Source organism: Glandiceps talaboti, chromosome 9, assembly GCF_964340395.1.
Source record: "Glandiceps talaboti chromosome 9, keGlaTala1.1, whole genome shotgun sequence".
Classification (NCBI taxonomy): Eukaryota; Metazoa; Hemichordata; class Enteropneusta; family Spengelidae; genus Glandiceps; species Glandiceps talaboti.
In genome coordinates this window covers 20,457,732-20,483,724 of record NC_135557.1, presented here as the reverse complement: position 1 = coordinate 20,483,724, position 25,993 = coordinate 20,457,732, and the positions used below count along the sequence as shown (strand labels likewise).

The following is a 25,993-nucleotide window of genomic DNA, read 5'->3' as shown; positions in this document are numbered from 1 at the left end:
AATATGATTAGTGGAATTTATACCTCAAATACAATGAAAGGATAAAGGTCATGTGACATCAGTCAGCCAATATATTGGGAGGAATTGTACATCTACAAAGAAATACACACATACTTTTTAGCTACTATCTGTTACATCCCACTACACACCCACCATCTGTCTGTCTGTCTGTCTGTCTGTCTGTCTGTCTCTCTCTCTCTCTCTCTCTCTCTCTCTCTCTCTCTCTCTCTCTCTCTTTCGCTCTCTCTCCCGCTCTCTCCCTCCCTCCCTTCCTCACAAATGTACAAAAAAAGTTTATTATAAGAAGCTTCTTTCATAAAGGATGTAGTTTATACTTACTGCCATCATATTTCAAAGTAGCAATACTAACTTCCATAGCACTAGGTCCTGCTGTGTTATACGCTGTCACTTTTAAATTGTAATGAGTTGCTGGTCTCAGGTCCTGAATTGCAAAGAAATCTTGAGATGCTGGTACATCATCATCCACTAAGTTCCAACCAGTCTGTCCATTGAATTGATACTGGACAGTAAATGATCTGATTGGACAACCACCATTTTTCCAGGCCAATAGATTTACAGCAACAGATGTAGAGTTGACCTCTTTCACAAATTGATTGGATGGTGGTGCAGTTGGAGCTGTAGTTCAAATAAAAATGGACAAACAGATCATTTTATTGGTCCATGTGTATATTGTTATACCAATGGCGATGTTTCTTTTGTTTTTGTTTTTTACTTTATTTAAATTCCACAACATAAATTTACACTGAACCAATCACATCATGAATACTAGTCACATGATGTTAATGCTGCATTTCTAGCTTTCTATACCTATGATACCATTATGCAATATGGACAGTTAATATATATACTTGGCTTATACAGTCCAAATGGATTTTTTTGATGCCATCCTTAACTAAATTTACAGATTTGAATTTTTAGCTTTTCCCTGGTTGGAAACTATAGACATTTAATGTTAGGCCACATAAGCTGTCGGATAGCTAATGGAAAACTATCGGAAAGCTAAATCATGGGAACTTACCTGACCAAATAGTTCTTGTTTCTTATAAGCTAATGTATATCTAAAGGAAAACTATGAAGCTAAATGATAATGGGAACTTACCTGACCCAATAGTTCTTGTTTCTAGGATGGAACTACTGTCTCCCACACCTATCTCATTAGAGGCCACTAAGTAGAATTTATACGGGGTTCCACAATACAATTCTTCAAACTTGTATGATCTTATGGATGATTCTACAACCACTTTCTTCCATGTGCCATGCTCCCTCTTGTAGTGTAAAGTAAATCCTAGTATCAACATAAAACAAATTCATTGAATATTAATATAAAGTCTTTTATTTGGTAATATCATTAATAAGCCAAATACACAACAGATTCTAATACATGAAAAGTTAAACTGTCTTCATTTAAGAAAAAGAAAGGTTGCTAAGATACAGATACAAAATGCCAACAAATAATTTCACAAGAAATGGTGGAAAGACATTATTTTGTATGGTTCTATGAAAGATGAAATAGTAATGTAATATTTTTATTAGTATATAATTATAATATAGCCATGTGGCCACTTGAAATTTGTGATAAACATGTACATTTCTTTGAAAATAATATAAGCAGAAAAGCACATGCGTAAGTCTGACACAATTAATTAACTATGTTTAGTCTTTTTGAAAGTAATTTTATCATTACTCAAAAGTCATTTTAAAGCTGTTTCATAGTTACACATGCCAGGCTTACTTATTGTATTTTTACTTTCTCAGAATTGTACTGTTTTCTTAGAATTTAAAGTGACAGCTATAGCTTGGCTACTCAATATTATATACTACTGTTCCAAGAATACAATAGGATGAATTGGAAATACTGTAAATTTGAAGTGATATTGCAACATTTCGATCTGTCTATCACAAACAAAGTAGACAGTTTGAGTACTAGAACCACTCACCTTCAATTGGACTACCACCATTACTACCACATGTCCAGTTAACTTGTATAGTGGTAGCAGTTAAGAATCCAATAGACAGATGAGCAGCCTTAGGGGGTGCTGTAAAATAAGATATGCAAATTAATACTGACCTTTAAACCCCTGACCTCTGAACCCATATCACCATATTTAAGAACACCAGTAGTTTCAGTTATGAGTTAAGGTAAGTATAGTAAACCTTAGCATTGTCAATTTTTCTTAAACCATGCGACTTGTTATTTAGAATTATTTATAATATTATTAAAAGTTTAACTGTAATAGTTGAGATTTTTACAGTTTTCTCTGAACTTTGTTATAAAACATGATTTATTTTAATGTTATACCTCCAGAAGGACATTGAATGAGAAAACAATGAATGTCTTGTATGCATGGCTATACCCCCTATCAAGGGATGTATCACCTTATAAAACAAGCAGGTAAAACTGGAAAAATTGGCAGGAATACCTCTGAGGGAGACCTATGAATTTGTCTAACATTGGACATATAATGGCTGAAACAAATTTTTTTTGATGCCTGGGAAATTCCTGAAAAAGTAGCTCACAAGCAGTCATGAAGTTTGTTTTTGCTGGCTACCGACCCTTATCTACATCCCTGTAGATATACCTACATGTAGCTGTTTGTTTTTGCTGGCTATCAACCCAAAAAGTATCTACATTCCAGTATAGCTGTTTGTTTTCGCTGGCTACCGATCGCCCTTATCTACATCCCTGTATATATACCTAGCTGTTTGTCTTTGCTGGCTACCGACCCTTATCTACAAGAATGCTGTACACTGCGGATAACTAATGCTCCTTAGTAAAAATTTCATTTGTTTATGAAGACTTGATTTGTATATAAAATAAACTTCTATTCTATACAGCTAATGAACATCTTTATATATGTTGCAGAAACATTGAATCTTGTGTATTGACGTGGACATCCATAGAGAGAGTAAACAGCCATACACAATTTTTCCATTAAATAAATCTCATTCAACATACTTCATGAAATATAACATCAAATGTAAATCATTAGAGTTTACAAAATTAGGAAAATAATGTTAAAGTTATAAGTAGCATAACATGAAATGTTAAAATTGGAGATTAAACTTTGTTCAGTTGCCTAGGTGATGATAATGCATAAAATAAATTAGGCGGTTATAATATATAGGACTGACTTTAATAACTTTATACTGATATATTTACATATATCCTTTTTAAGAGGGTAAAAAGAAGAGTTGAGAATGAAAACCCAAGTCAACCAATATAAATCAAAATTATACATTTACATCCGATATATATCACTGACTTAACTATAAAATTGTCAATTTTCTCTCCATTTGCATAATCTTGATTTGCTGTTGTTTACAACACATTATTTGTTTAGTGTTGTTCGTTTGTTTGTTACTTACATCCTACCACTCTGTGCACTAGAATTGCGTCACGTGCAACAAGCAATAAACAAACAAACAAAGGAACAAAATGCAGTGAGTTAAAGTCATGCACAGTTAACAATAACAATTAATACTATCATATATTTATATCAATAGAAATTCCTGGTTTAGCCATCATATTTGTATTCCCCTCTATGAAGCAACCACTTGCCAATCAGAATTCTCAGTACCTGAAATATAATATTAACTGCCTAGGTGCATTATAGAAATACCGAACATTCGGTGTCTTCAAGGTCATACCATAACTTCCATTCCACGCATTTCACATGCATTACTATAGGCGCATGTAAGAATAAGTCAACCTTCTTGTTCTATTTTGACCCTCTAGCATCATGTAAAATACTAATATTGCAGGTGCCAAGAATTGCATAACATGGTTAAAGTTGTGTTTAAGATTTAATTACAACTACTAGTATGAGACTATTTACCACTTCATGTAAAAATATGTACTAATTTTTTGTATCAGCAATAACATATTACTTCATGCTAGATGGTTAAAACAGAACAAGAAGGTCAACTTATTCTCATGTGTGCCTATAGTAATATATGTGTAAGTGTGTCATAGTGGAGCAGAAGTTTTGATATTAACCAAGAAATCAAATAGTCATTATTTTTATGACAAACCTAGGTGGTAGAATTCTATTGCAGGTACCGAGAATTGTGTGTATGAATATTAATTAATATCATAATATCCAAAGTCAAAATGATAATAATCAGAAATATAACTGAACAGCTTGTTTTTAAAGCCAAATGATAGATTTTGAAAGTTAGCTTATTTTGTTCTTAGTTACACTGTTAAAAATGATTGTGTTAGACTACTATATATACTACTAATGTAGTCTGATACAATTTATCACATCATGCGTATCACAGCTGTGAAGAGGGTTGTATGATACATGGCGGCCGACTACAACTAATGGTAAAGGTTAGGTTGTAAACTTTTAAACCAGGAACTTCTAGTTGATTTCATATGGCAACATGTTTCTATGTTTGTTTGTTTGTTTTGTTGGGACAGAGCAATGCAACTACAGCTAGCTGCCTGTAGGTTGTTTTGTACATACTTTTAGAAAATTGCACAATGCAATACAAACATAGACACATGTTGCTCTTGTACATGTCACATGTGGTTAAAGGCTTGCTTGTTGTGCAAAAGGCAAACCACATGAATACATTGATAAAAGTCCAGACATTTGTTAGTATATTCATTGTTTTAATGGCTGTCAACTGTTAGAATAGTCAATGTTATTTTACTGGTTGTCAATTGTTACTATATTCATTGTTATGGTGCTTGTTGTCAATTGTTATGTACTAGCTGTCAATTGTTGTGCGAGCTGTCAATTGCTATTGTACTAGCTGTTAATTGTCATTGCATTACCTGTTAATTGTTATGTACTAGCTGTCAATTGTTATTGTAATTGCTGTCAATCATTGTATTAACTGTCAATTGTTATTGTAATTGCTGTCAATTGTTATTGCATTACCTATCAATTGTTATTGTACTAACTGTCAATTGTTATTGTAATTGCTGTCAATCATTGTATTACCTGTCAATTGTTATTGTAATTGCTGTCAATTGTTATTGCATTACCTGTCAATTGTTATTGTAATTGCTGTCAATTGTTATTGCATTACCTGTCAATTGTTATTGTAATTGCTGTCAATTGTCATTGCATTACCTGTTAATTGTTATGTACTAGCTGTCAATTGTTATTGTAATTGCTGTCAATCATTGTATTAACTGTCAATTGTTATTGTAATTGCTGTCAATTGTTGTTGCATTACCTGTCAATTGTTATTGTACTGTCAATTGTTATTGTAATTGCTGTCAATTGTTATTGCATTACCTGTCAATTGTTACTGTACTAGCTGTCAATTGTTATTGTAATTGCTGTCAATCATTGTATTAACTCTCAATTGTTATTGTAATTGCTGTCAATTGTTATTGCATTACCTGTCAATTGTTACTGTACTAGCTGTCAATTGTTATTGTAATTGCTGTCAATCATTGTATTAACTCTCAATTGTTATTGTAATTGCTGTCAATTGTTATTGCATTACCTGTCAATTGTTACTGTACTAGCTGTCAATTGTTATTGTAATTGCTGTCAATCATTGTACTAACTGTCAATTGTTACTGTACTGTCAATTGTTATTGCAATTGCTGTCAATTGTTGTTGTACTGTCAATTGTTATTGCATTAAGTGTCAATTGTTATTGTACTGTCAATTGTTATTGCATTACCTGTCAATTGTTATTGTAATGTCAATTGTTATTGCATTACCTGTCAATTGTCATTGCATTACCTGTCAATTGTTATTGTACTGTCAATTGTTATTGCATTACCTGTCAATTGTTATTGTACTGTCAATTGTTATTGCATTACCTGTCAATTGTTATTGTACTGTCAATTGTTATTGTAATTGCTGCCAATTGTTACTGTACTATATTTATCAATTGTTATTGTACTATAACTGTCAATTGTTAATGCACTGTCATTTTGTCATTGCATTATGGGAGTTATAGATTTGATTTAATTAAAGTCTACAGGACTATATCTAGTCTGTAAGGTATGCCGTGACGGGGCGCCCTCACACATTGCTCAACCCCTCTCAGAGGAGGCCAGTGGGGGTGGAACGGCACAACGTATCTTACAGTTTAGGCTGTCTATATGTCGATTCAGAATGGTACATATCCATGTGTATACATATATATATACTGATATGTTTAATGTTAGTCATATTCATATACCTATTATGTCTACAGTCACTGTGTCGATTTATAATACAATACAGTATGTCTGATTATTACATGTCATATGTTATTAATACATTCAACTTGGAAATAGATATACAGTAAGTTAGTTAGTTAGTAATAATTCCAGCAGCATTAGACAAAGCGGTTAGTATGTGTCCAAATGGTTCCATTGATAGCTTGGAAAGGAAATGTCATTTATTAGTAGACAGTGCATGGGTAAGACAGTTAAATCACATGACACTCATGTGATATCTTATAAGATTAGAATGATGCTACTAGTCACATGACAATCATGTGACATCTTATAAGATTAGAATGATGCATTCAGACATGACATTTTATAAGATTAGAATGATGCTATAAATCACGACAGTCACATGATATGCATATCATTACCTTGTTATAAAGTAAGACTCATTCTAATATGGATAAGTCACATGATAATGCATAATGAACATGTGATTATTGCAGCATTCATTTGCATAGACCTTTTTTTTAATGATACCATGATGCAGTGGAAATTTTGTTAAAATTAAATTAATGTTACTGCACTCATACCTTTATACACCAAGTTAAAAACCATACAATGTTTAGTCATAGATGAGTCCAACCACCCAGACTAAAATCTTGATCTTATTCTAAAAGTTTGTAAAATTAATACAAAGAAATTCTGGTAACATAGCCATGTGTTGTAATATCAACCAGTCAAATGTCAGTGTGGTCTATTGTATTAACTGTATTGCTTGTTTGTTAGGAACCTATACTCATTAGAAATCACATAATAATTTTGTTATATGATTAGTACAAATCATCTCACCCTTAGTTAGATTTCTGAAAAGTTCTGTTATTCATTTTTAACAAATTTTGTTGTAAAGTTACAATCTTTACCAGTAAATTTGTTGTTGTTGTTGTTGTTGTTGTTGTTAATTACGTTTTATCTTATTGTACCAATTGAAGGTATAGTTGTGGATTCAAGTTACTAAATAACAAATGTTACCTAAGCTGATATAACCTATGATTGTGTTACCAGAATTTGTTTGTATCCCGACCCAGATTGACTCATTTACATATTTAATTTACCAAGACAATCAATGTAGCTGTAATTCATTCAAATGCAATGCAATGCAATGATATGATTATTTCAACGTAGTACTTAAGCTTACCTTGTACTTTGAGTTGGATCGTGACTTGGTCCGTACCCCATCTATTGGCAGCCTTACATGTATAATTACCAGCATCCAGACTCTGTGCTGCTGTGATGAACAGAGATCCATTAGCAAATACTTGTAAGTGATCTGTAGGCTCAATTGGATCTACCAATCTGAAAAGAAAATGAAATAGTAAAAATGTTAATATCTTTGTGTGTATGTCTTCCTGATTGTTTAATATTAAAATGATATGTTTCAATGCCATTTCATCGCAATAATGTTATCTTAATATGGATAACATTGAGTTATTCTTTTGTTCTGGACTACCTTTTCTGTAGCTCTGCCAACCAACCATTGTGCACACCTAGATTTTAATTATAATCCAAACAGGGTCTTTAAAGGGACACAGGCCATATCTGAATTTTTCTGGGTTGTTTTTATTTCATATTAGATGGAAAATTATCCAAATCTCACCCAGGCCACTTTGAGTTCAACAGGAAAATGTAAAACAAAAAACAAAACAAAACAAACAAAACACCCGAAGACACCTTTTCAAAATGTAAGGAAATAAGAAAACTATTATTTTATTTGTATTATGAATAGTGAAAGCATTTCTAATTATTTAATTTTCTTTTTTCGTTCAAAATTCATAAATACCTGTTTTTTCTCCATTCTACTGTTGGCGCTGGATCTCCCACGGCAACACATGGCAACTCAACATCTCGTTTCCATGGCGTTGTAAGCACAAGGGGAAAAGATGAAATCCTGGCAGCAACTGAATAAATGTGACAGAAATATCATTATTAAATATCAAATGCCATAAATAATAGCAGTTGGAAAAAAAGTTGGCAGATATCAATTATCACAAAAATATGACCTACAATCAAAATATATTCATTTATGATTTATAAATGACACTAACATAAGTTTTGTTTGTTTGTATAAAGTATTATAGAACCCAGAGTACTGCCTCATCTAGTGAAACATCAGCAGAACTCCAGAGGGCGCTATACTCTGCCCTCATGGAACACTACATACTCAAGATTATGAAATATAAGTATAAACTATAGAGGGCGGTATACCATGCCATCATTATACACAACATACCTCTGTCTAACAATATATCTGTTGCAATCCTTGACGGGGCACCTTCTCCTACAATAGTGGAAGCAGTCACCCAGAAATCGTACTCATAATTGGTTTGTAGATTTGTAATTGTATGATACAATATAGTTGGGGGAGGCTCCAGTACCAACTCTTCAGTCATCTAGTTGTAATCAAAAATGACAATTAAATTAATCAATAGAGTAACTTGAAAGCAAAGCGGATGGCAGATTTTTAATTCTTTTTCTCTCATCATAACACCTGAAAAATGATGAGTTAGTAGGCCAGATAAAAAAAAAAAGATTTAAAAAACAAGAGTATGTATCCATAATGACGATTCTTTTAAATCACAAAAAATAATGACTTAGAATGATACTTTAGATCAAAAGAAAATATGAACCACTTGTTTTACTGAAGTTCTCGAATTTCAGCAATGAAAATATTTAATAATAATGATAATTTTTGCTCAAAGACATGCTTGTGGGGTCGCCATCTTATGATAAGTGACTGTGTGATATTTTTTCTGATCTGCTGTAGAGGGTTGTCCATTTTAAACATATTTTGCTAGATTGAAGAAATATAGGGCCAGACGGGTCAGAAGAAACAAGGCCAACCTAACTGAACTAAATTGAAAACACTTATGTGAAAACCAAAGCCAAATTACTAATGGATTGTTTCCTTACTTCTCTGTTGCCTTCCTTGTATCTTGTGTATATGGTGTATTTCTTGATGATTCCATTAGGATAGAGGGGTGCTAACCATGACAACATGATACTTGTTGGACTCTTTGCGTGTGCTTTGATGTTAGCAGGCTCCTCAGGTACTGCAATAAAAATGTCCACAGATAAACATAATTTAGTTCAAAATTCTTTAGAAATTTAGCCACTATTGCAAGAAAATAGTCAGAGATTCAAGCTGTAAATTATTTCTCTGAAAAATATGAAACAAATATGTTGTCGGTTGTACAATGTACAGTTCATATATGTATATGCATTCAAAAAGTACAAAAAAGTTTAATTACTTTGTTAGTTGGTATGCTGTGAATTTTTTTTTAATCAAACTTATGTACTTTTCTATACATTTTCACAATACTTCTCATTTGGGAGTCTGTAACACGCATTGAGAGATAACCACACTGATTTTTCTTTTTTATTCTTTACAAACACAACGTCTTACAAATAGACTCTTCAACTGTGAACTGTTCCAACAGATATTAATATGCTGACTTCCTACTAATTTTCAGTACTAATCAGTTAGGGTCTTCTTGTTATCTCACTATGTCCTTTGAAGAATAGACTCACTATAATAAGCTATTATTACAAAATTAGTATTAGTTAGTGAGGGTCTCACCATCTTGTTCTGTCCTGACATGAATAGCTTGTCTCAGGCTACTAAATTAGTATTAATCAGTGAGGGTCTTACCATCTTGTTCTGTCCTAACATGGATGGGTTCACTTCTAACACCATCCCCAACTCTGGTGTAAGCCAAGACTTCTACACTGTAGTTTGTAAACTTCTCTAACCCATGTATTGTGACTCGGAGTGACTTTGTTTCCTGAACGAAGGTTCCACTTTCATCTCCATCAGCTCTGACTGTTTTGTAGATGACTTTATAACCTTGAAGGATGCCATTCAATGATGGTAGAGGTGGTGGACTCCATACAATCATAATACTAGTAGAACTGTGTGCTGTGGCTTGAACCATTAATGGCGGCTGGCTAGGAACTGTACAGAGAAACAAGATAATTGGTTTAGTTTGAACCATTAATGTGGGGGTGGGGGTGGCTAAGAACTATACAGTGAAATAAAGATAGGTTTAGTTTGAACCATTAATGTGGGGGGGGGGTCGCTAGGAACTACACAGAGAAATACAGATAGTTGGTTTAGTTTGAACAATTAATGTGGGGGAGAGGGGCTGGTGAGGAAATATACAGAGAGATATAAAGATAACATAGCTATTATCATTTGAAACAGTAATGTGTATTGGGGGAACTGGCTAGGAACTATGCAGAGATATATAAAGACACATTAGCTATATTTACTAATGACATTTTTTTAACTAATTAATTTTGAACACAAAGAACTAGCTTTGTCAGTGATGTTGATATATGTTCACAGTGAAATAAAATTATCATTTTATATATATATATACAGGTTCTGCATTTTATGTAATTTGCAACAAAAAATGTTGTGCAAGACATAAGAAACATTGTGAAAGGAAAAACTTTAACTCAATTTATTTTCACCAAAAAGAATGACAGAACTTAGACTGGGAAAGTGTACATGACAAAAAATATAATTTAGTATTGCATGTGCCTATTATCATTTGTGTATGGGGTGGGTGGTTGGTGGGGGTGGGGGGAATGGCTAGGAACTATACTGAGATATAGATATATAAAGACACATTAGCTATATTTACTAATGAATTTGTTTAACTAATTATATTTCACTTTGTATATCACACAGTGATGCATGTGCCTAATTGAAATGCTATAGTATCTTAATTTTGGTAGTATACTTATCTCACTACATTTTGACATATACTTACCATCTTCCAAAGTCATCACTACTTTGGCTTCAGATCGAGGACCTGCTCCAATGTCATTGAATGCTTGAACCACGATACTGTATTTTGTAAATTTTTTGAGAGTTTTTAGCGAATATGTTTCAATATTATTAGTATCCACATTGTCATGACTGTAGATATACGGTAGTGAACTATTAAACTCCTTGTAACCGATGTAGTATCCTCTCAAGACGCCATTCTGCAAGTCAGCTCGTGGTTGCTAGGAGACAACAAATTAACAAGAATATAACTACCATGTTTTCCACAACAACTTAAGTGTAAACCAAATTGTGTTGCCATTAGATTTCATTTTTGTTGTAATTCATTTAATAAGAAACTTTTATATGAGTAGCCAATATTATTTACACTGTCACATGACTAACACTGATTGTCACATTATACTGTCACATGATTATTGCTGACTGTCACCTGATAAACTGCTGTCACATTAACACTGGCACTGTTAAATGCTGTCACATGATTCATACTGGCTGTCAAATGATAACACTGTCATGTGATTAATGCTATCACATGGTTAACACTGACTGTCACATGATTAACGCTGTCAAATAACTAACAAGTCACATGATTAACACTGGCATGGTTAACACTGTCACATGATTAACAGTTAAATAATTAAAGCTGTCACATGATTAATGCTGACAGTCACATGACTTATTTCTGATGGATATATTCATTGTTTAACTACAGTACTGATCTCTTTCGCTTGAAATATATATATCAAATGTCTTACTCTCCATCTTATCTCCACACTCTGGGAGCCTGTAGCTTCTAACTCAATGTTCAATGGTGGACCACTTGGAGCTACAAAGGAAAATACAACATTGTTATGAACAGTGGTTCTGAATAAAGGCAAGGTAAATATCTGTTACAGAAAACATTCTGTAGTGTTTTGTTTCATACATTATCAGATCTAACAAACTCAAGGTATTTTACTTGTGTAGAAACTTAAACATTACCACACTATATATATAATGGTTACGTGTCAACAAATTGCATGTAAGTTTTAATCTATATTAACTTAAGCCCAGCCACCTTACATGTGTCTTCAATGTCTAAGATTCAGTTAATATCTTAAACATGCATAAAAGTCTTTGAATGGTCAACAAATACAGGTCTTTGATTGGTCAAAGTCTAAATCAAATTTGCCTTCCTGCAGTTCTTTGATTGGTCAATGTCTAAATCAAATTTGCATACAGTTCTTTGATTTGTCAATGTCTAAATCAAATTTGCATATATTTCTTTGATTTGTCAATGTCTAAATCAAATTTGCATGTAGTTCTTTGATTTGTCAATGTCTATACAAATATATACACATACAGGTCATCGATTTCTGAGGAAAGTATTGATCATTCTATGGTCCTTTAATTGCAATTTATATTGGGTAAATGACTTACTCAATGCCAACAGTTGCAAAGATTAATTTGATTCTTATTTGTACCAGCACTAAACACACCAATATATACATCCCCCTCTCAATGATTTTTTTTTTCTTTCTGAGGTGTAAAAGACATGCAGCAATATCTTACCTTCTTGACGAGTTGTGAAGAGAGTATCTCTACTGGGCTGACTGACACCGATAGAATTGAAGGCATAGATACGTACATTATAGGTATAGTACGGGTGTAGATTAGTTATAGTGTAACTGGTTTCATTAGGTTCAACACGTACGTGTGGCAAACCTCCCTGCCATGGGTCAGAATCATTTTTATATTCCAGTGTGTAGCCAGTCAAATCACTGTTACCATTAAACTCCACTTTCCATGAAATAGTGGCACCTCTACTCTGTGTACGCAGTGCTGTTAAATTACTTGGTGTCTCTGGGGCTTCTGTTGAATAAATATATAATTTGGTTACAGCAATTACATATGAAATTACCATTTCTGAATGTCGCATAAATGCAAAGGGTGTGTAGTATTTCTTAGATTGTTGTATTCCTAGTCTACAGGTTAAATATGCAAATATAAATATGCAAATATAAATATGCAAATATAAATATGAAAATATAAATACATGCATTATGTGAATCCTGTCATCAATCCTGTCGCCTGCTGATTGGCTAAGAATGGGGGCAAGGGCCTATGACATTAAATGACCTAATTTAAATACATGATGATGACAATATTAATTTGCATCCAGAGGAGTTACTAACGGACTTCTGGTTGAGTGTCCACATCACCTTGGTTACATCACCTTGCGTTGCATCAGTGTCTGTATTTTGATTGACGTAATTTGTAGCAAAAAATGTTGTGTGAGATGTCCCCAAAAAAGTGTCATGATGCCTAATTGAAACTCTATAGTAATTTTTGTTTGGTAGTAGAATGTACTGAACTGAACTTATACCACAAATAAGTCTCCCTACCTTGTACAATGAGTAGAACTGTCCTGACAACTACAGGTCCGTAGGGATTTTTACCCTCGCATGTATAATTAGCTGTATCTTCTCTTCTTGTCTCATGGATCTCAAAAACAGATGATCTGCTAAAACTGGTTTCTTCTTCCGTGATATCATACAATGTTGTAGACATACTAGTATACAGAAAGTCATTCTTTTTCCAATCAATGGGGTCAAGATGGTGACCTCTAAGGTCACAGGTCAATGTTGCTGGTCGCCCTTTCCTCACCTCTATTACTTCAGTAGGATTCTCAAAATAAGCAGGTACTGAAATTCAAAGTAAAATCAAACACTGATCTACTGGAATCATGTAAATAGGAAAAATGAAAATATGTCAAAATTATTTTAGTAAGATGATACTGTGCAGTAAGAATCAATCAAATTAGCCCTTACAAATGCATGGTTGATAACAGGCTCATGTAGAAATGATAATTTGCATATAAAGTACTTGGCCATTTGATTGACAGTTTGGCATTGACTGTGGGGTACTAAATTAGTTGAATGACTTACTGTACACTGTTAGTTTAGCTGTTTTACTGTCAGAGCCGACATCATTACTGATATGGCACAGATAGTACCCATCATCTTCTTCTTGTGATCCCAATATTGTAAGGCTTCCTCTTTGCCCAATGTGAAACCTTGGGTCACTAACGAGACTCACAAAATTGGACGCTCCTGGGCCTACAGAAAAAAAATTGTTGAGATGTAACTTAGTGGTGTACCTGAGAAATAGTGTAAAAAAGATTTTCATAGAAAATAATCTTTTTAAGTCATTGTACAATGCACTTTATTCTTGGAAATATATATAAACAAAGTTTTATGGATTTGTACTCCATTCTACTTACCCATTGCCTTCTTCCATTGAATGATGGGAGTTGGTGTTCCAGCCGCTGAACAAGGTATAGTAACTGGGAAGTTCAAAACAACTGTCTGGTCTTCTGGAGTGTCAGTAAACCTTGGTGGTACTATAGAGTAGACAATTAAATTGAAATCAATTTCATTTTCTATTCCAATCTATTGAAATAACCCACCCACTGAAATAACCCACCCACTGAAATGACCAACCCACTGAAATGACCAACCCATCGAAATGTCCCACCCACTGAAATGGCCTATCCATTGAAATGACCAAAATGTCCCACCCAAGGAAATGACCCACCCATTGAAATGACCCACCCATAATATGACCAACCCATTGAAATGACCAACCCACTGAAATGGCCCACCCACTGAAATCACCCACCCACTGAAATGACCCACCCACTGAAATGACCAACCCATTGAACTGACCAACCTACAAAAATGGTCAACCTACTAGGATGACCCACCCTTTGAAACCATCAACATACCAAAACAACCAATTAACCCACTCAGATGACCATCCCATTGAAACAATTCCTTTTGCCTTAATTACAACTACTTAGAGTTAATTGGTATGTGAGCCCCCCAAAAAGATACGTTTTGTAAGACTAATCATTGACATGTAAGGTTGAGTTTCACCTATCAACAGCCTCAGTTCTCGGTGCGGTACCTGCAATAGCTTTTTACATCATGCTAGAGGGTCAAAATAGAACAAGAACGTCACCTTATTTCCACGTGCACCTATAGTAATGCAAGTAAAGTGTGCAGATCGGAAGTTATGGTGTCGACCGAGAAAGCGAATGTTCATTAGTTTTATGATGTGCCTAGGGAGTGCCATCACATGATTGTGTAGAGGCAATATAAGAATGCTGCTAAGGTAATGTACTTTACTTGTAATTTTGTTGAATTAATTTCACCTACCTAAGACCACCAGTTCACTTGTATAGGTGACTTGTGCAGCGTCATTTTTCACAACACATGTATAATTGCCTTCATGGTGAGGTGAAACATCACCAATAGACAATGTACTGCTGAATCCCGCTGTATGAGTAATAGTTATTCCAATGCCTTGTGGGATTGGTCCGCCATCTTTCTTCCATGTTATAGTTATCGGCATATCTCCAGTGGATACCACACATGGTGCCTGCGTGCGTTCTCCTTGACGTAGCATCTCAGGAAACTCAAACGGTGTAATTTCTGGTGGAACTAAATAAAGCAAACATAAAAAATGAGAAGGATTAGCACCAGAGGTAGGGGTGGTGGGGGTGTTGGGGGTGGTGGTGGTGGTGGTGGTGGTGGTGGTGGTGGTGGTGGTAATGATGATGATGATGATGATGATGATGATGATGATGATGATGATGATGATGATGATGGTGGTGGTGGTGGTGGTGGTGGTGGTGGTGGTGGTGGTGGTGGTGGTGGTGGTAATGATGATGATGATGAGGAGGAGGAGGAGGAGGAGGAAGAGGAAGAGGTGGAGGAGGGGCAGGAGGAGGATAGCAATGATTGTTGTGTTAGTTGTGGTCCTATTCTACCTCCATGAATTGGCTATTGTGAACATGAACACGTGGAAATTTCGCGGCAATAAACGCAACAAGTCGTTTTTGTGCATGAGCACAGATTTACGTCTGCCCGCAAGTTGTTAGCCGGTAGTCGCGAAGTACACATGAATGATGCCCTACTGTCGCATTCATGTAAAGACTAGTGGAATATTCAATTTTCAGACGACGTCTTAACACCAAGCGTCGTGTACTTAAGCTTGTATATGTGTGCTCACAAACGTTACTGACAAAGCGACCTCTCGCATGCGACAAGTTGCTCCATCATCAATGTTCTGTATGTATTCAACCGTGTCGCGTTTATACAGCATTCAATGGCAAGCTAGCTATTAAAATGGTGTAATGCGGGTACATTGTCTAGCAATGCAAATGTACTTACCCTTGACTGTGATAAAAACTTTCTTTTTTGAGCCCTGTCCCTGTGGATTTCTCGCTGCACACGTGTATTCCCCCTCATCTCGTCCTTTCTCTGTACTCTCGATAATGAATGTACCATTTGTAAAGACATGTTGCCGCAGATTGGTTGGCAGTAGCACTCCGTTTTTACGCCACTCAATAACGTCAACGGGGTAACCTGCTACTCGACAGTGTATGACTGTGTCTCTCCCAGCTACGGCTGTCACATTAGGCATAGGTCGAACGTAAGGGTTTCCTGAAATAAAAAAAATCCAAAATTACTTTTCGGTTACAAATTATTTTTACTATGTTGTTTATTATCACCACTGAGGGCGCACCATCGATAGGCGCATTTTTTCCACCCACACATTTGCTCGTCTGGGGTCGATTTTTTTTTCATTCTGGGACTTCAATTCACAGATAACCCTATATCAAGTAAACCTCGTCAATATCTAGGTTGAAGTAGAAAAGGCATCCCTACGATGACGAAAATTAAATGTAAAAAAAAGGCAAAGAAATTAATTTATTTATTCAATTATCGCTTTTAATGATGGCGAATCTTGTCTTCAACTTGTTAGATGAAATGTCAAAATGCGAAATGCAATGCCATTCCTTTGAACCCCTAGTAATGTTTCTAAACAAGAATTTTCATGCATTTCAAGCAGTTGATTCAAACTTCATTAGAGGTACATGCAGCTGAATTCTGTGTTTGATTCAGGCTGTCTATGAGGAATAGATGGCTGTAGTCTATGTTCTGATCTGTCTATGAGGGGGCACATGTAGTAGCGTGTGTTTCGATACAGTCTGTCTGTGAAAGTACTTGTCACTTAGGGACGATCGCACAATGTCACACAAGCTCAGTATAAAAGCGAACTTCGTTTGGGGGGGGGTCTGACGTCACTGCGATTGCTGAACTTCATTTTCGCACTTATAACCAAATTTCGACGAAAAAATTTCACCCCTTCAATGATAACAGCTTTTTATTTACTACTGAGATGTTGATAAGTTGGTAAAAATTTACTTCTAATGTGAGATATGGTGCTGGTGTTTAATGTGTTTACAATCATGTTTTTACATTACATCAATCATACTAGTGGTGTGACCACTACAGTTTTTATCATAGTTTACATTATATATAAATGTTTGATGTCACACTTGTGAACGTTCTTGTAGGAGGAGGGTGTTGACCAAAAAGAATGATGTTCGTTTGTTGAGCTTGTGCGACATTGTGCTACCGTCCCTTAAAAACTTTATCAACTATCTAAACTCCGACATCAACATGTCATTATGACGTCATCGACTGACGAAGGGTGTCCTGAGGTAGCCCAGCTGTATGCTAATCAGGTATTGTACGAAATCTCCAAGATATCGGGGTTTATTTTCTTTAGACGGTATGATAGGGTCTTTCATATCACGCCCCTTTGGGGGTCAAAGTGGTGTAGTCACGTGTCGTTGTTGATCAAGCTATTGGCAGGGTTATTTTCCCATAGGTCTTACCTAGTTAAAAGGCTATTAGGTACGATCGAGTTGACGCTTTTCATTTCTGTCAAAGAAGGCGAATACTCCACGATGACGTGAACACGAGCTGCTAATACCGACAAAACAATAGCTAGTACAGCCGTAATTCCTCTGTGGTTGCTTTGTAAAGCTGCTAAAAATGTATAGCTTGGATTTTTGTCAATAATTTGTTATCTTTTTACAATGCATTTTTTGTTGCGATTTTTTAAAAAATATTTGTTTTATCTGTCGAAGTCTGCGAAGTCTGTCACGATTAACAAAACGGAGCGAAGAACTAATAAAGTTACTACAGCGACTATTCTACCAGAACTGAAATATTGTTTTGTTATATGCGTGTTCATTGGAGTGACACTGTTTGAAAATATATTCTATTATAAAGTAGATTATTAATAAAATCTTAACCGAATTTAATACAATTCACATATTTATGTAGTGTCACCAATCAAGTACTGACGAGTGATCCTTGTTTGTAACCGTATTTGTAATTGGACGATCTATCTATCGATAAAAAATATTGGTATGGTTAATCAATCGACCAATGTGATTGGACGACAGAAGTTTGAGCTATAGAAATGGGTAGAACACCATTTTTTATGAAAAAAACAGAATCGTCCGACCTGTAGATCTTTTACAAATATTTCTTTAAATGCAGAATGTTATTGTAGATATTATAGAAGTCGACGATAATAAATACCCATTGAGATTTATAAGTTAGTCAGCGATAACACTGGAGATGACAAGAGAATTGACCATAATAGCAATGGAGTTTACTAGTTGACGGTACAATGTAAGGCACAGTGCACTGCATGGAGTTCGGAAGTCGATAATGGTGCTGAAGTTTATAAGTGCACGATATAGCACGTCACGTCAATAGAGTTTAAATCGACGATATAGCCCAAGAGTTTATTAAGTTGACGAAATGGCACTAGAGCTTAGAAGTTGACGATATAGCAATGGGGTCTAAAAGTCGATGATATAAAACTGGTGTTTATAGTTGACAATATACTATATGACACTGCACTGGAGTGTATCAGTCGACAATGGGACTAAAGTTTGTAAGTCGTTTTTATAGCAAGTCACTGGAATTTAAGTCGATGATATAACCCTGGGGTTTACAAGTTAACGAAATGGAACTGGTCAGGAGTTTATAAGTTGACGGCATAGCATTGGAGTTTATAAGTTGACGGTATTAGCAATGGGGATTATAAGCACAGACACTTGTCTGTGTTATAAGGGAGCCGACGTAGGTGTACAGGTGTATGATTATATGTTATCTTGTGTGCACTGTCCCCGTGACTGTGTACAAATCTCATCACATAGAGTAGCGGCAAATTACAACACTCCAGGTCAGTTTTGTAGCTGATTTCATTGATTCATACTGTCGTATTTCCAAGCCAATCACAAGTAATCCAATTTAAATGATTACTCACCAAGATTGTAAACTCATACATTCTAGTTTTTTCTAATCAGTGTTTTAGTGCATGACTTCATGTGAATGTCAGACCGAGGGTGCAGAACGGAAAATGGTAGAATTATTAGTGATAAGTCTTTCACTGAGATAGTCTACAGTGACTTTTAACACGATTAAAAATTTTCACTGGCTCCACTCTCCTGTCATGCACGCTTCAAATCGCTAACAGATTAAATTGATACAATTTAGGCAAGAAGTGGCAAGGATAATGACGTCATGATAGGGTTTCTTTAAAATATTAGAGTCGATTTAATCAAACATCGAAGCCGAAACTGCGTGTGTTACACGTATTCTTAACTTTAATACTGCACTGTGATGGCTAGATGAGGACAGCACTTCAGATATGCCGAATCGTTACAAGTGAAAACTAAATATTAGTGTTAATGTTGAAGTAGCCATATGGATGAGGATTGGATATTTATTTTGGATTTTTTAATTTAAAAAAATATTTTATCACGGCTTCCTACTTGCAAAATTACCATGTGAAACGACATTGGCAAAGTCTGTGTTTTTAACTCACTACTTTGAAACTCAATAAATTGCAAATAGCTAGTAAAAATGTGTAAACATTTTGTTCAATTGTACGTACAATAACAAAACCTTTACACACATTTACTAATCTTTTACAATTTATTGAGTTTCAAACAAGGACTTGGCACTTGTTGTATCACATTGACTTTTCAAGTAGGAAGCCATGATAAAAAAATTTTATAAATTAAAAATCCAAAAATAAATATCCAATCCTCATCCATATGGCCACTTTAACATAAAGTATGGTTACATAAAGATTAAATTTCATTCTTAGAGCTGACGACTGTCGATGAGTTTGTACATTGGAGACAATAAGAGTGTGGTATACGAACACACAAACAGAACGGCATCATTAGAATAACGGTCATAATTTAGCAACCGTCCATGGTTGAATAGTTAACTAGTCATGATTGATGGCTTTAATTCCTTTATATGAGTTTGTGAATTACATATGCTGCTACTACAAGCATGATACAAAACTCTCCCGTTTTGTTGAAATTCACCACTTAGTTTGAAATATCTGAGCCACCTTGGGTTTGAAAATGTCTTGTTGTTTGCACATAGCTAGCACTAATTATAACAATGCTTACTTGAATTTTGTTAAATTCGCCTCACATTGTTTTGCTAATTAGTTCACGCCATATCTTATCAACCTTTAAATGAATATTTGTTGATTGCTTCATTTTACATGTCCCAATATAATTGACACTACAGTGATAGTGTATTAGTTAATACAGGCTGATAAGTTACTACGACGACACCAACAATCACATCTCCTAGACGGTGGAGTAACTATCGATATCTCCAGCACCATAACCTTAGAGAGAGAGAGAGAGAGAGAGAGAGAGAGAGAGAGAGAGAGAGAGAGAGAGAGAGAGAGAGAGAGAGAGAGAGAGAGAGAGAGAGAGAGAGAGAGAGAGAGAGGGGGGGAGGCAGGCAGGCAGGCAGGCAGGCAGACAGACAGACAGACAGACAGACAGACAGACAGACAGACAGACAGACAGACAGACAGACAGACAGACAGACAGACAGACAGACGGGGAGAGACAGTCAGAGTAGGAGAACGGGTGCAGGTATACACCTTGGCGGATTCACTATACAGACAATTCCAAATCTAGGCACCGAAAGTCTATATTTCAGCCAGAGAAATAAGGGTGAACAGTCTATTCAGCCAATAAACAAAGGTCAAAAGTATACATTTCAGAAAATTAGAGTCTAAAGTCTACCTTTAAGGCAGAAAATAAGGGCCAAGTAAAACCTGGCCCTGTATTTGCATTACATTGGGCCAATACACGGGGTCAAGTCGCATATATGATGCAAAGAGGTAGGTTAAACCTCACTATAATCTCAGAGATAGAAACACCACGTTTCTTAAGGGCCGGATTCTAACCCCTCCCCCACCCCATCCACCCCCATCCCCATCCCGATCTAAGCACACATGAAGCATGATGACATTATTTAAGGTACTATTTTGATAAAAAACACATACACTCTGTGTTTTAATTCGTACAATACTAGCTATTACATCTGTATGTGTTTTTAATTCGTACTATACAAGCTATCACGTACGTGTTGTTAATGCGTACTACACGCTGTACGACTCCTTCATACACCATATATATGTGTGTGTGTTTTATTACAAGGTAAATTAAAGTACACGGTCCCCTGATAGTTGTGTGTTTGAATATAACTATATTGTAGTCAATTGGCTTTGGGCTAGAGTATCTTTTATATTGATGTATTGTGTAACCGGATCGAGTCTTTCAGATTCCACCGCCTTACACATTAATTACATGCACTGTAAACTGAACTGAATGTGTTACACTTCGACTATATAACGTTACTGCTGACGAATGTAATGTGGTTTTTAACTGATAGGTTTGCAGAGTTCGTAATTACTGACTGTAAATGTATTGTAAGTGAATTTACAGTGTTTCGTATTCTATAGAGTTACTGACTGTAAATGTATTGTAAGTGAATTTACAGGGTTCTACATTTTGTAACTAAGTTTACATGGTTCTATGTTCTGTAACTAAATTCACAGGGTTCCGAATTCTACACAGTTACTGACTGCAAATGTATTCTAACTAAATGTACATGGTCCAATTATCACTTAAAGCCATGCACCATGCACTAATATATATATATATATATATATATATATATATATATATATATATATATATATATATATATAATTACACTAACGTTTTTACTTTATATCGGCAGAATAATGAAACTGTGATACAGGTGTAGAAATTGTTGTGGTTGTGTAATTGCCGTTATTATTAAACACATGGAAATGTAGAACAGTACGTGTTGATAACAAAAATAAACAGTCGTCGAATTCTCATCAAAATTGGTCTGTATGACGGCATCAGTAAACGGTCACACATACAATCCTGTACGTGCAAGTGTAATATACGTCATAGAAGGATATTTAGTGATCAAACAGAACAGCAATATCACGCTGAATAAACAGAGTAAGATTACATATTCATATTAATATCTATTATAGTTGAGGAAAATTGGTTTTGTGTCTGTGTTGTTTTTAATTCGCTGGTGTATGCATTCAAATATATATTACAGTTGCACGTTTTTATTTCCTATGTGTAAGAATGAACTTTCGTTTACATTTGAGATTTTAGTTTAAATGTCTCTTGTTGAAGACATTACGATGACGGCGACGGTACGAATACGAAATGGTTTCGAACAACATGATTGCACCGAGGTACGATTGATACGGTACAGTTCTTGCCGAGTCACTGCAATTGTCAGAGCCAGGTTAGACCACTCTGTCGTCAGGTACGGTCATTTTTGGGGTGAGATCAATAGTTCAACGTAGGATAAAAAACAACAATTCTTTTAGTTAGGCCTCAGACCCTGCCCCCCCCCCCCCTTAACTAAATTGACCAAAATTAAAAATGTTTCAAACTGCACAATCAATTTAAAATCTGCATGTAGTAGTATGTAGTACTATGAATATAAAACCAGTGTGTAGTGAGTGAAAATGGTTCTTTTGTTGACGATTTAATTCATTTTAGTGCCTTGCATCTACTATAGCAAAAATTCTTCCATTTCTCACTTTGACATTTCTTTTATAAATATGTATATTTAGGGGTACAAGACAGATTCATTAAATTGCAAAATTGTTTTTATAGGATGAGAACTAAAATGGCTAAAAAAAACAGCCCAAAGTAAAAGAATTTAGTTTTTTATCCTACATTGAACTATTGATCTCGCCCCTTATATTCGCCGGTTTTCGTTATAGTATACGTTTACAGACATGATAGTTATGCTTCGATTTTGCTGACAAATTTATGTCAGTTTGCCAGAGATAATGACGATACATTGTAACCGAATTAGTATGCAGATCAAACGTCACAAAATGTGTTTGCATGTTTTTTTAATTTCGGAAATATTTTTCGGTTGGTTATATAATGATTTGTACATACATAAACATTGCCCATTATTAGTCTTGTGACATCTTCAACTCAAGAAATATTCAGTCTATTACACATATTGTCGAGATGTAACAAAGACTGTTGTGTACTTTAAGTGTAACTTTGTTGTGTAAAGCTAATGTAGCCTATACAAGTAGATAAGGTGCGTTAAAGTTTGTTTGTTCGTTATGCTATCAAAAAGCTGTTTGTTCGTTGCACCATCAATTATTTATTGTATAGGCAAGGTCACCTCTCCAATGATCATTGAGCTTTTACGATTACAGTCTATCTAAATTGTATAATCCGATTTTTTTTATGAATGTCGAATGTTTCTTAGTTCGGCACTAGCACACCATCTTAAACCGACGTTAACACGCGACAACGTTGTCGCTGCTCCTAGATCCGTTGTTGTGTGTATGTGAATGGCGACGGCTTCAATGGGAACAACTGTACGCAAATTGAATATTATAAAAGAACGCACGTGTTTTCCGCCAGGGCTCAGTTCCACGCTACGTACACTGTTTATCAGAGTCTGTAGTCTGGTGGAGAAGTAGTTAGTCCTTGACTGAATGAAATTAAAATCGAACAGATGGGCAAGAAAGTGGATCACGTGATCATTAGGACATAGAATGCACAAGGCATCAGATAAAAGCACTGCAGTCAATCCATTGCCATTGGTCAGTGTAAAGAAATAAAACAATAGAGCACTAATTGTAGGCAAGTTGTTCTATACAATTCCTAATCTTTATGTTATTCCGTTTATTAAAAATATGATTAGAAAATTTAATTTGTAATATAAATCCAGAACAGAGAGAGTAAATATCGAACATAGCAGCCGTCATAGCTAATGCATATCACAGCTTACCTAGTCCTTAGCCATATATATTGCCTTGCCATGTTGACAGATGCCAATTCTGCCCTGTATTGCCTTGCCATATTTGTAGATTCCAATTGTCCTATATTGCCTTGCCATATTTGTAGATTCCAATTCTGCCTTATATTACCTTGCCATATTTGTAGATTCCAATTCTGCCCTGTATTGCCTTGCCATATTTGTAGATTCCAATTATACCCTATATTGCCCAGCCATATTTGTACATTCCAATTCTGCGCTATATTGCCTTGCCATATTTGTACATTCCAATCCTACCCTATATTGCCTTGCCATGTTTGTACATTCCAATGTTGCCCTACATAGACTCGTTATTGACCGCTGGTGTGGAGCCTCTGAAAATAGCAGATACCTCGGTACCCTACAGTTTGAGGGATATAACAACTCAGTAGAACTCTAATGGTCCGACAAATGCTGTAAGGCTTGTAAAGGTGTTACATCAAGGATTTAAAAGCGAAGATGTTTGGAATTTTGTGAATCGTTGTAAAACTGCATTTACTAGCAACGACTACGTCATCTTTGTAAAGTGACTGTTGCCATAGAAACATTATCAAACTCATTAATCTCAAGTGATCTGACATGGACTAAACCAGACTGAGTCTAGCATAGTCTGTGATGTCATAATGCTTGGAAAGTGATAATTGTAATGTGCTAACTTGAAGACACATATAGTGTGATGTCTGTGTTGTACTTTCACGTTATACTTGAGCATTCAATATTTCCACACTCCTTGAAAAATAACACGAGAGACACACGTCTTATTTGTTTTCTTTCTTTGGGAATTGGCAACTCGATTCATCCCCATGCAACTCATTTTAAAACATTCGAAATAATCTCGAACAACACTGTACAATGTGAAATATAAATGTAACCATAGCAACGAAAAATGTGATAATATCTTACAATGATGTTGATCCTGTCCTCATGAAACGTTTCCCCGATTTCGCTTGTTGCCTGGCAACGCCAAAGTCCTCCATCCATTACACGAATCCCAGTGATGTTCACGTGACTGATGACGTCACCATCCAGGTTGATCCAATCGCCTACACTGAACCGAGATTGTTGTGGTACGGGTAGTCCGTCCAGTGTCCACGTCACATTGGGTATGGGGTTGCCGACGATTACACACGTGAGTTGCAAATCTGGACCAGGCTGGAGGGTCTGCTCCTCAAAACTTTCCAGAAGAACAGGCAATGCAGCTGTGAGGGAAGAGAAGCCAACAATAGTACAGTTAGATTGTTAACTGAGATACGACATCTAGCTAAAAAGCAAGGCGTTATTCATATTATGAACTACCATATACAGTACTAGTGTTCGGCCATGTAGGATGTGTGTGCTTGATAAGGACAACTAACTTGTATCAGGTCTTTTTAATATAGAATTTGAGATGGTTCACAAGTATTCGATGGACACAAGAAACTTATCATGATAAACACGTACACATATTCCTAACTAATAAAACATACATAGACTACATATGTACTGTCGGTATGTAATTACTACATTAATTCATAAGACAGATACTCCGATTAAATCAACTAATTATATAAGGATTACACAGCTTACAAATCGTTTCCCAATTCTGTATGAGTGTCTATATTTGTATCAAGAACAGATGAGAGTTTCAATTCAACTGCTTCAAAACTGTGTCCTGTAATGTATATACCAAATGCATCCCAACACACACCACAAATATGACGTCATGACTATATTTCAAGTGAAGTATCACAGCACACATTTGATGCTATGAATGTATTCGTTGCATCACACTGCACGCCTTAATATGATGTCATGAACGTATTTCTCGCATCACAAAACACTGAGTGTGACGTCATGACCATTATGTCACACACTGTGAAAGTGACGTCATGACTGTACATGTATTTCACCACATCATACGCTATG

General features: G+C 35.4%; 1 protein-coding gene across 1 annotated transcript in view; it reads right to left on the bottom strand.

Moving 5' to 3' along the window:
* Nucleotides 1–25,993, bottom strand: part of LOC144439940 (cell adhesion molecule DSCAM-like) — a 76,833-nt gene that overhangs the window by 7,653 nt on the left and 43,187 nt on the right. Inside the window, exons 7-25 of the mRNA XM_078129173.1 lie at nucleotides 24,992–25,287; nucleotides 24,588–24,618; nucleotides 16,217–16,489; nucleotides 15,200–15,484; nucleotides 14,263–14,382; nucleotides 13,928–14,098; nucleotides 13,385–13,684; nucleotides 12,552–12,851; nucleotides 11,756–11,826; nucleotides 10,984–11,221; nucleotides 9,858–10,160; nucleotides 9,119–9,258; nucleotides 8,439–8,598; nucleotides 7,989–8,106; nucleotides 7,347–7,504; nucleotides 3,388–3,405; nucleotides 1,959–2,057; nucleotides 1,121–1,306; nucleotides 340–636 (exon numbers count right to left, since the gene is read on the bottom strand). Of these exons, the coding sequence (XP_077985299.1) occupies nucleotides 340–636; nucleotides 1,121–1,306; nucleotides 1,959–2,057; nucleotides 3,388–3,405; nucleotides 7,347–7,504; nucleotides 7,989–8,106; nucleotides 8,439–8,598; nucleotides 9,119–9,258; nucleotides 9,858–10,160; nucleotides 10,984–11,221; nucleotides 11,756–11,826; nucleotides 12,552–12,851; nucleotides 13,385–13,684; nucleotides 13,928–14,098; nucleotides 14,263–14,382; nucleotides 15,200–15,484; nucleotides 16,217–16,489; nucleotides 24,588–24,618; nucleotides 24,992–25,287 (3,564 nt within the window). The remainder of the gene's footprint in view (nucleotides 1–339; nucleotides 637–1,120; nucleotides 1,307–1,958; nucleotides 2,058–3,387; nucleotides 3,406–7,346; nucleotides 7,505–7,988; nucleotides 8,107–8,438; nucleotides 8,599–9,118; nucleotides 9,259–9,857; nucleotides 10,161–10,983; nucleotides 11,222–11,755; nucleotides 11,827–12,551; nucleotides 12,852–13,384; nucleotides 13,685–13,927; nucleotides 14,099–14,262; nucleotides 14,383–15,199; nucleotides 15,485–16,216; nucleotides 16,490–24,587; nucleotides 24,619–24,991; nucleotides 25,288–25,993) is intronic.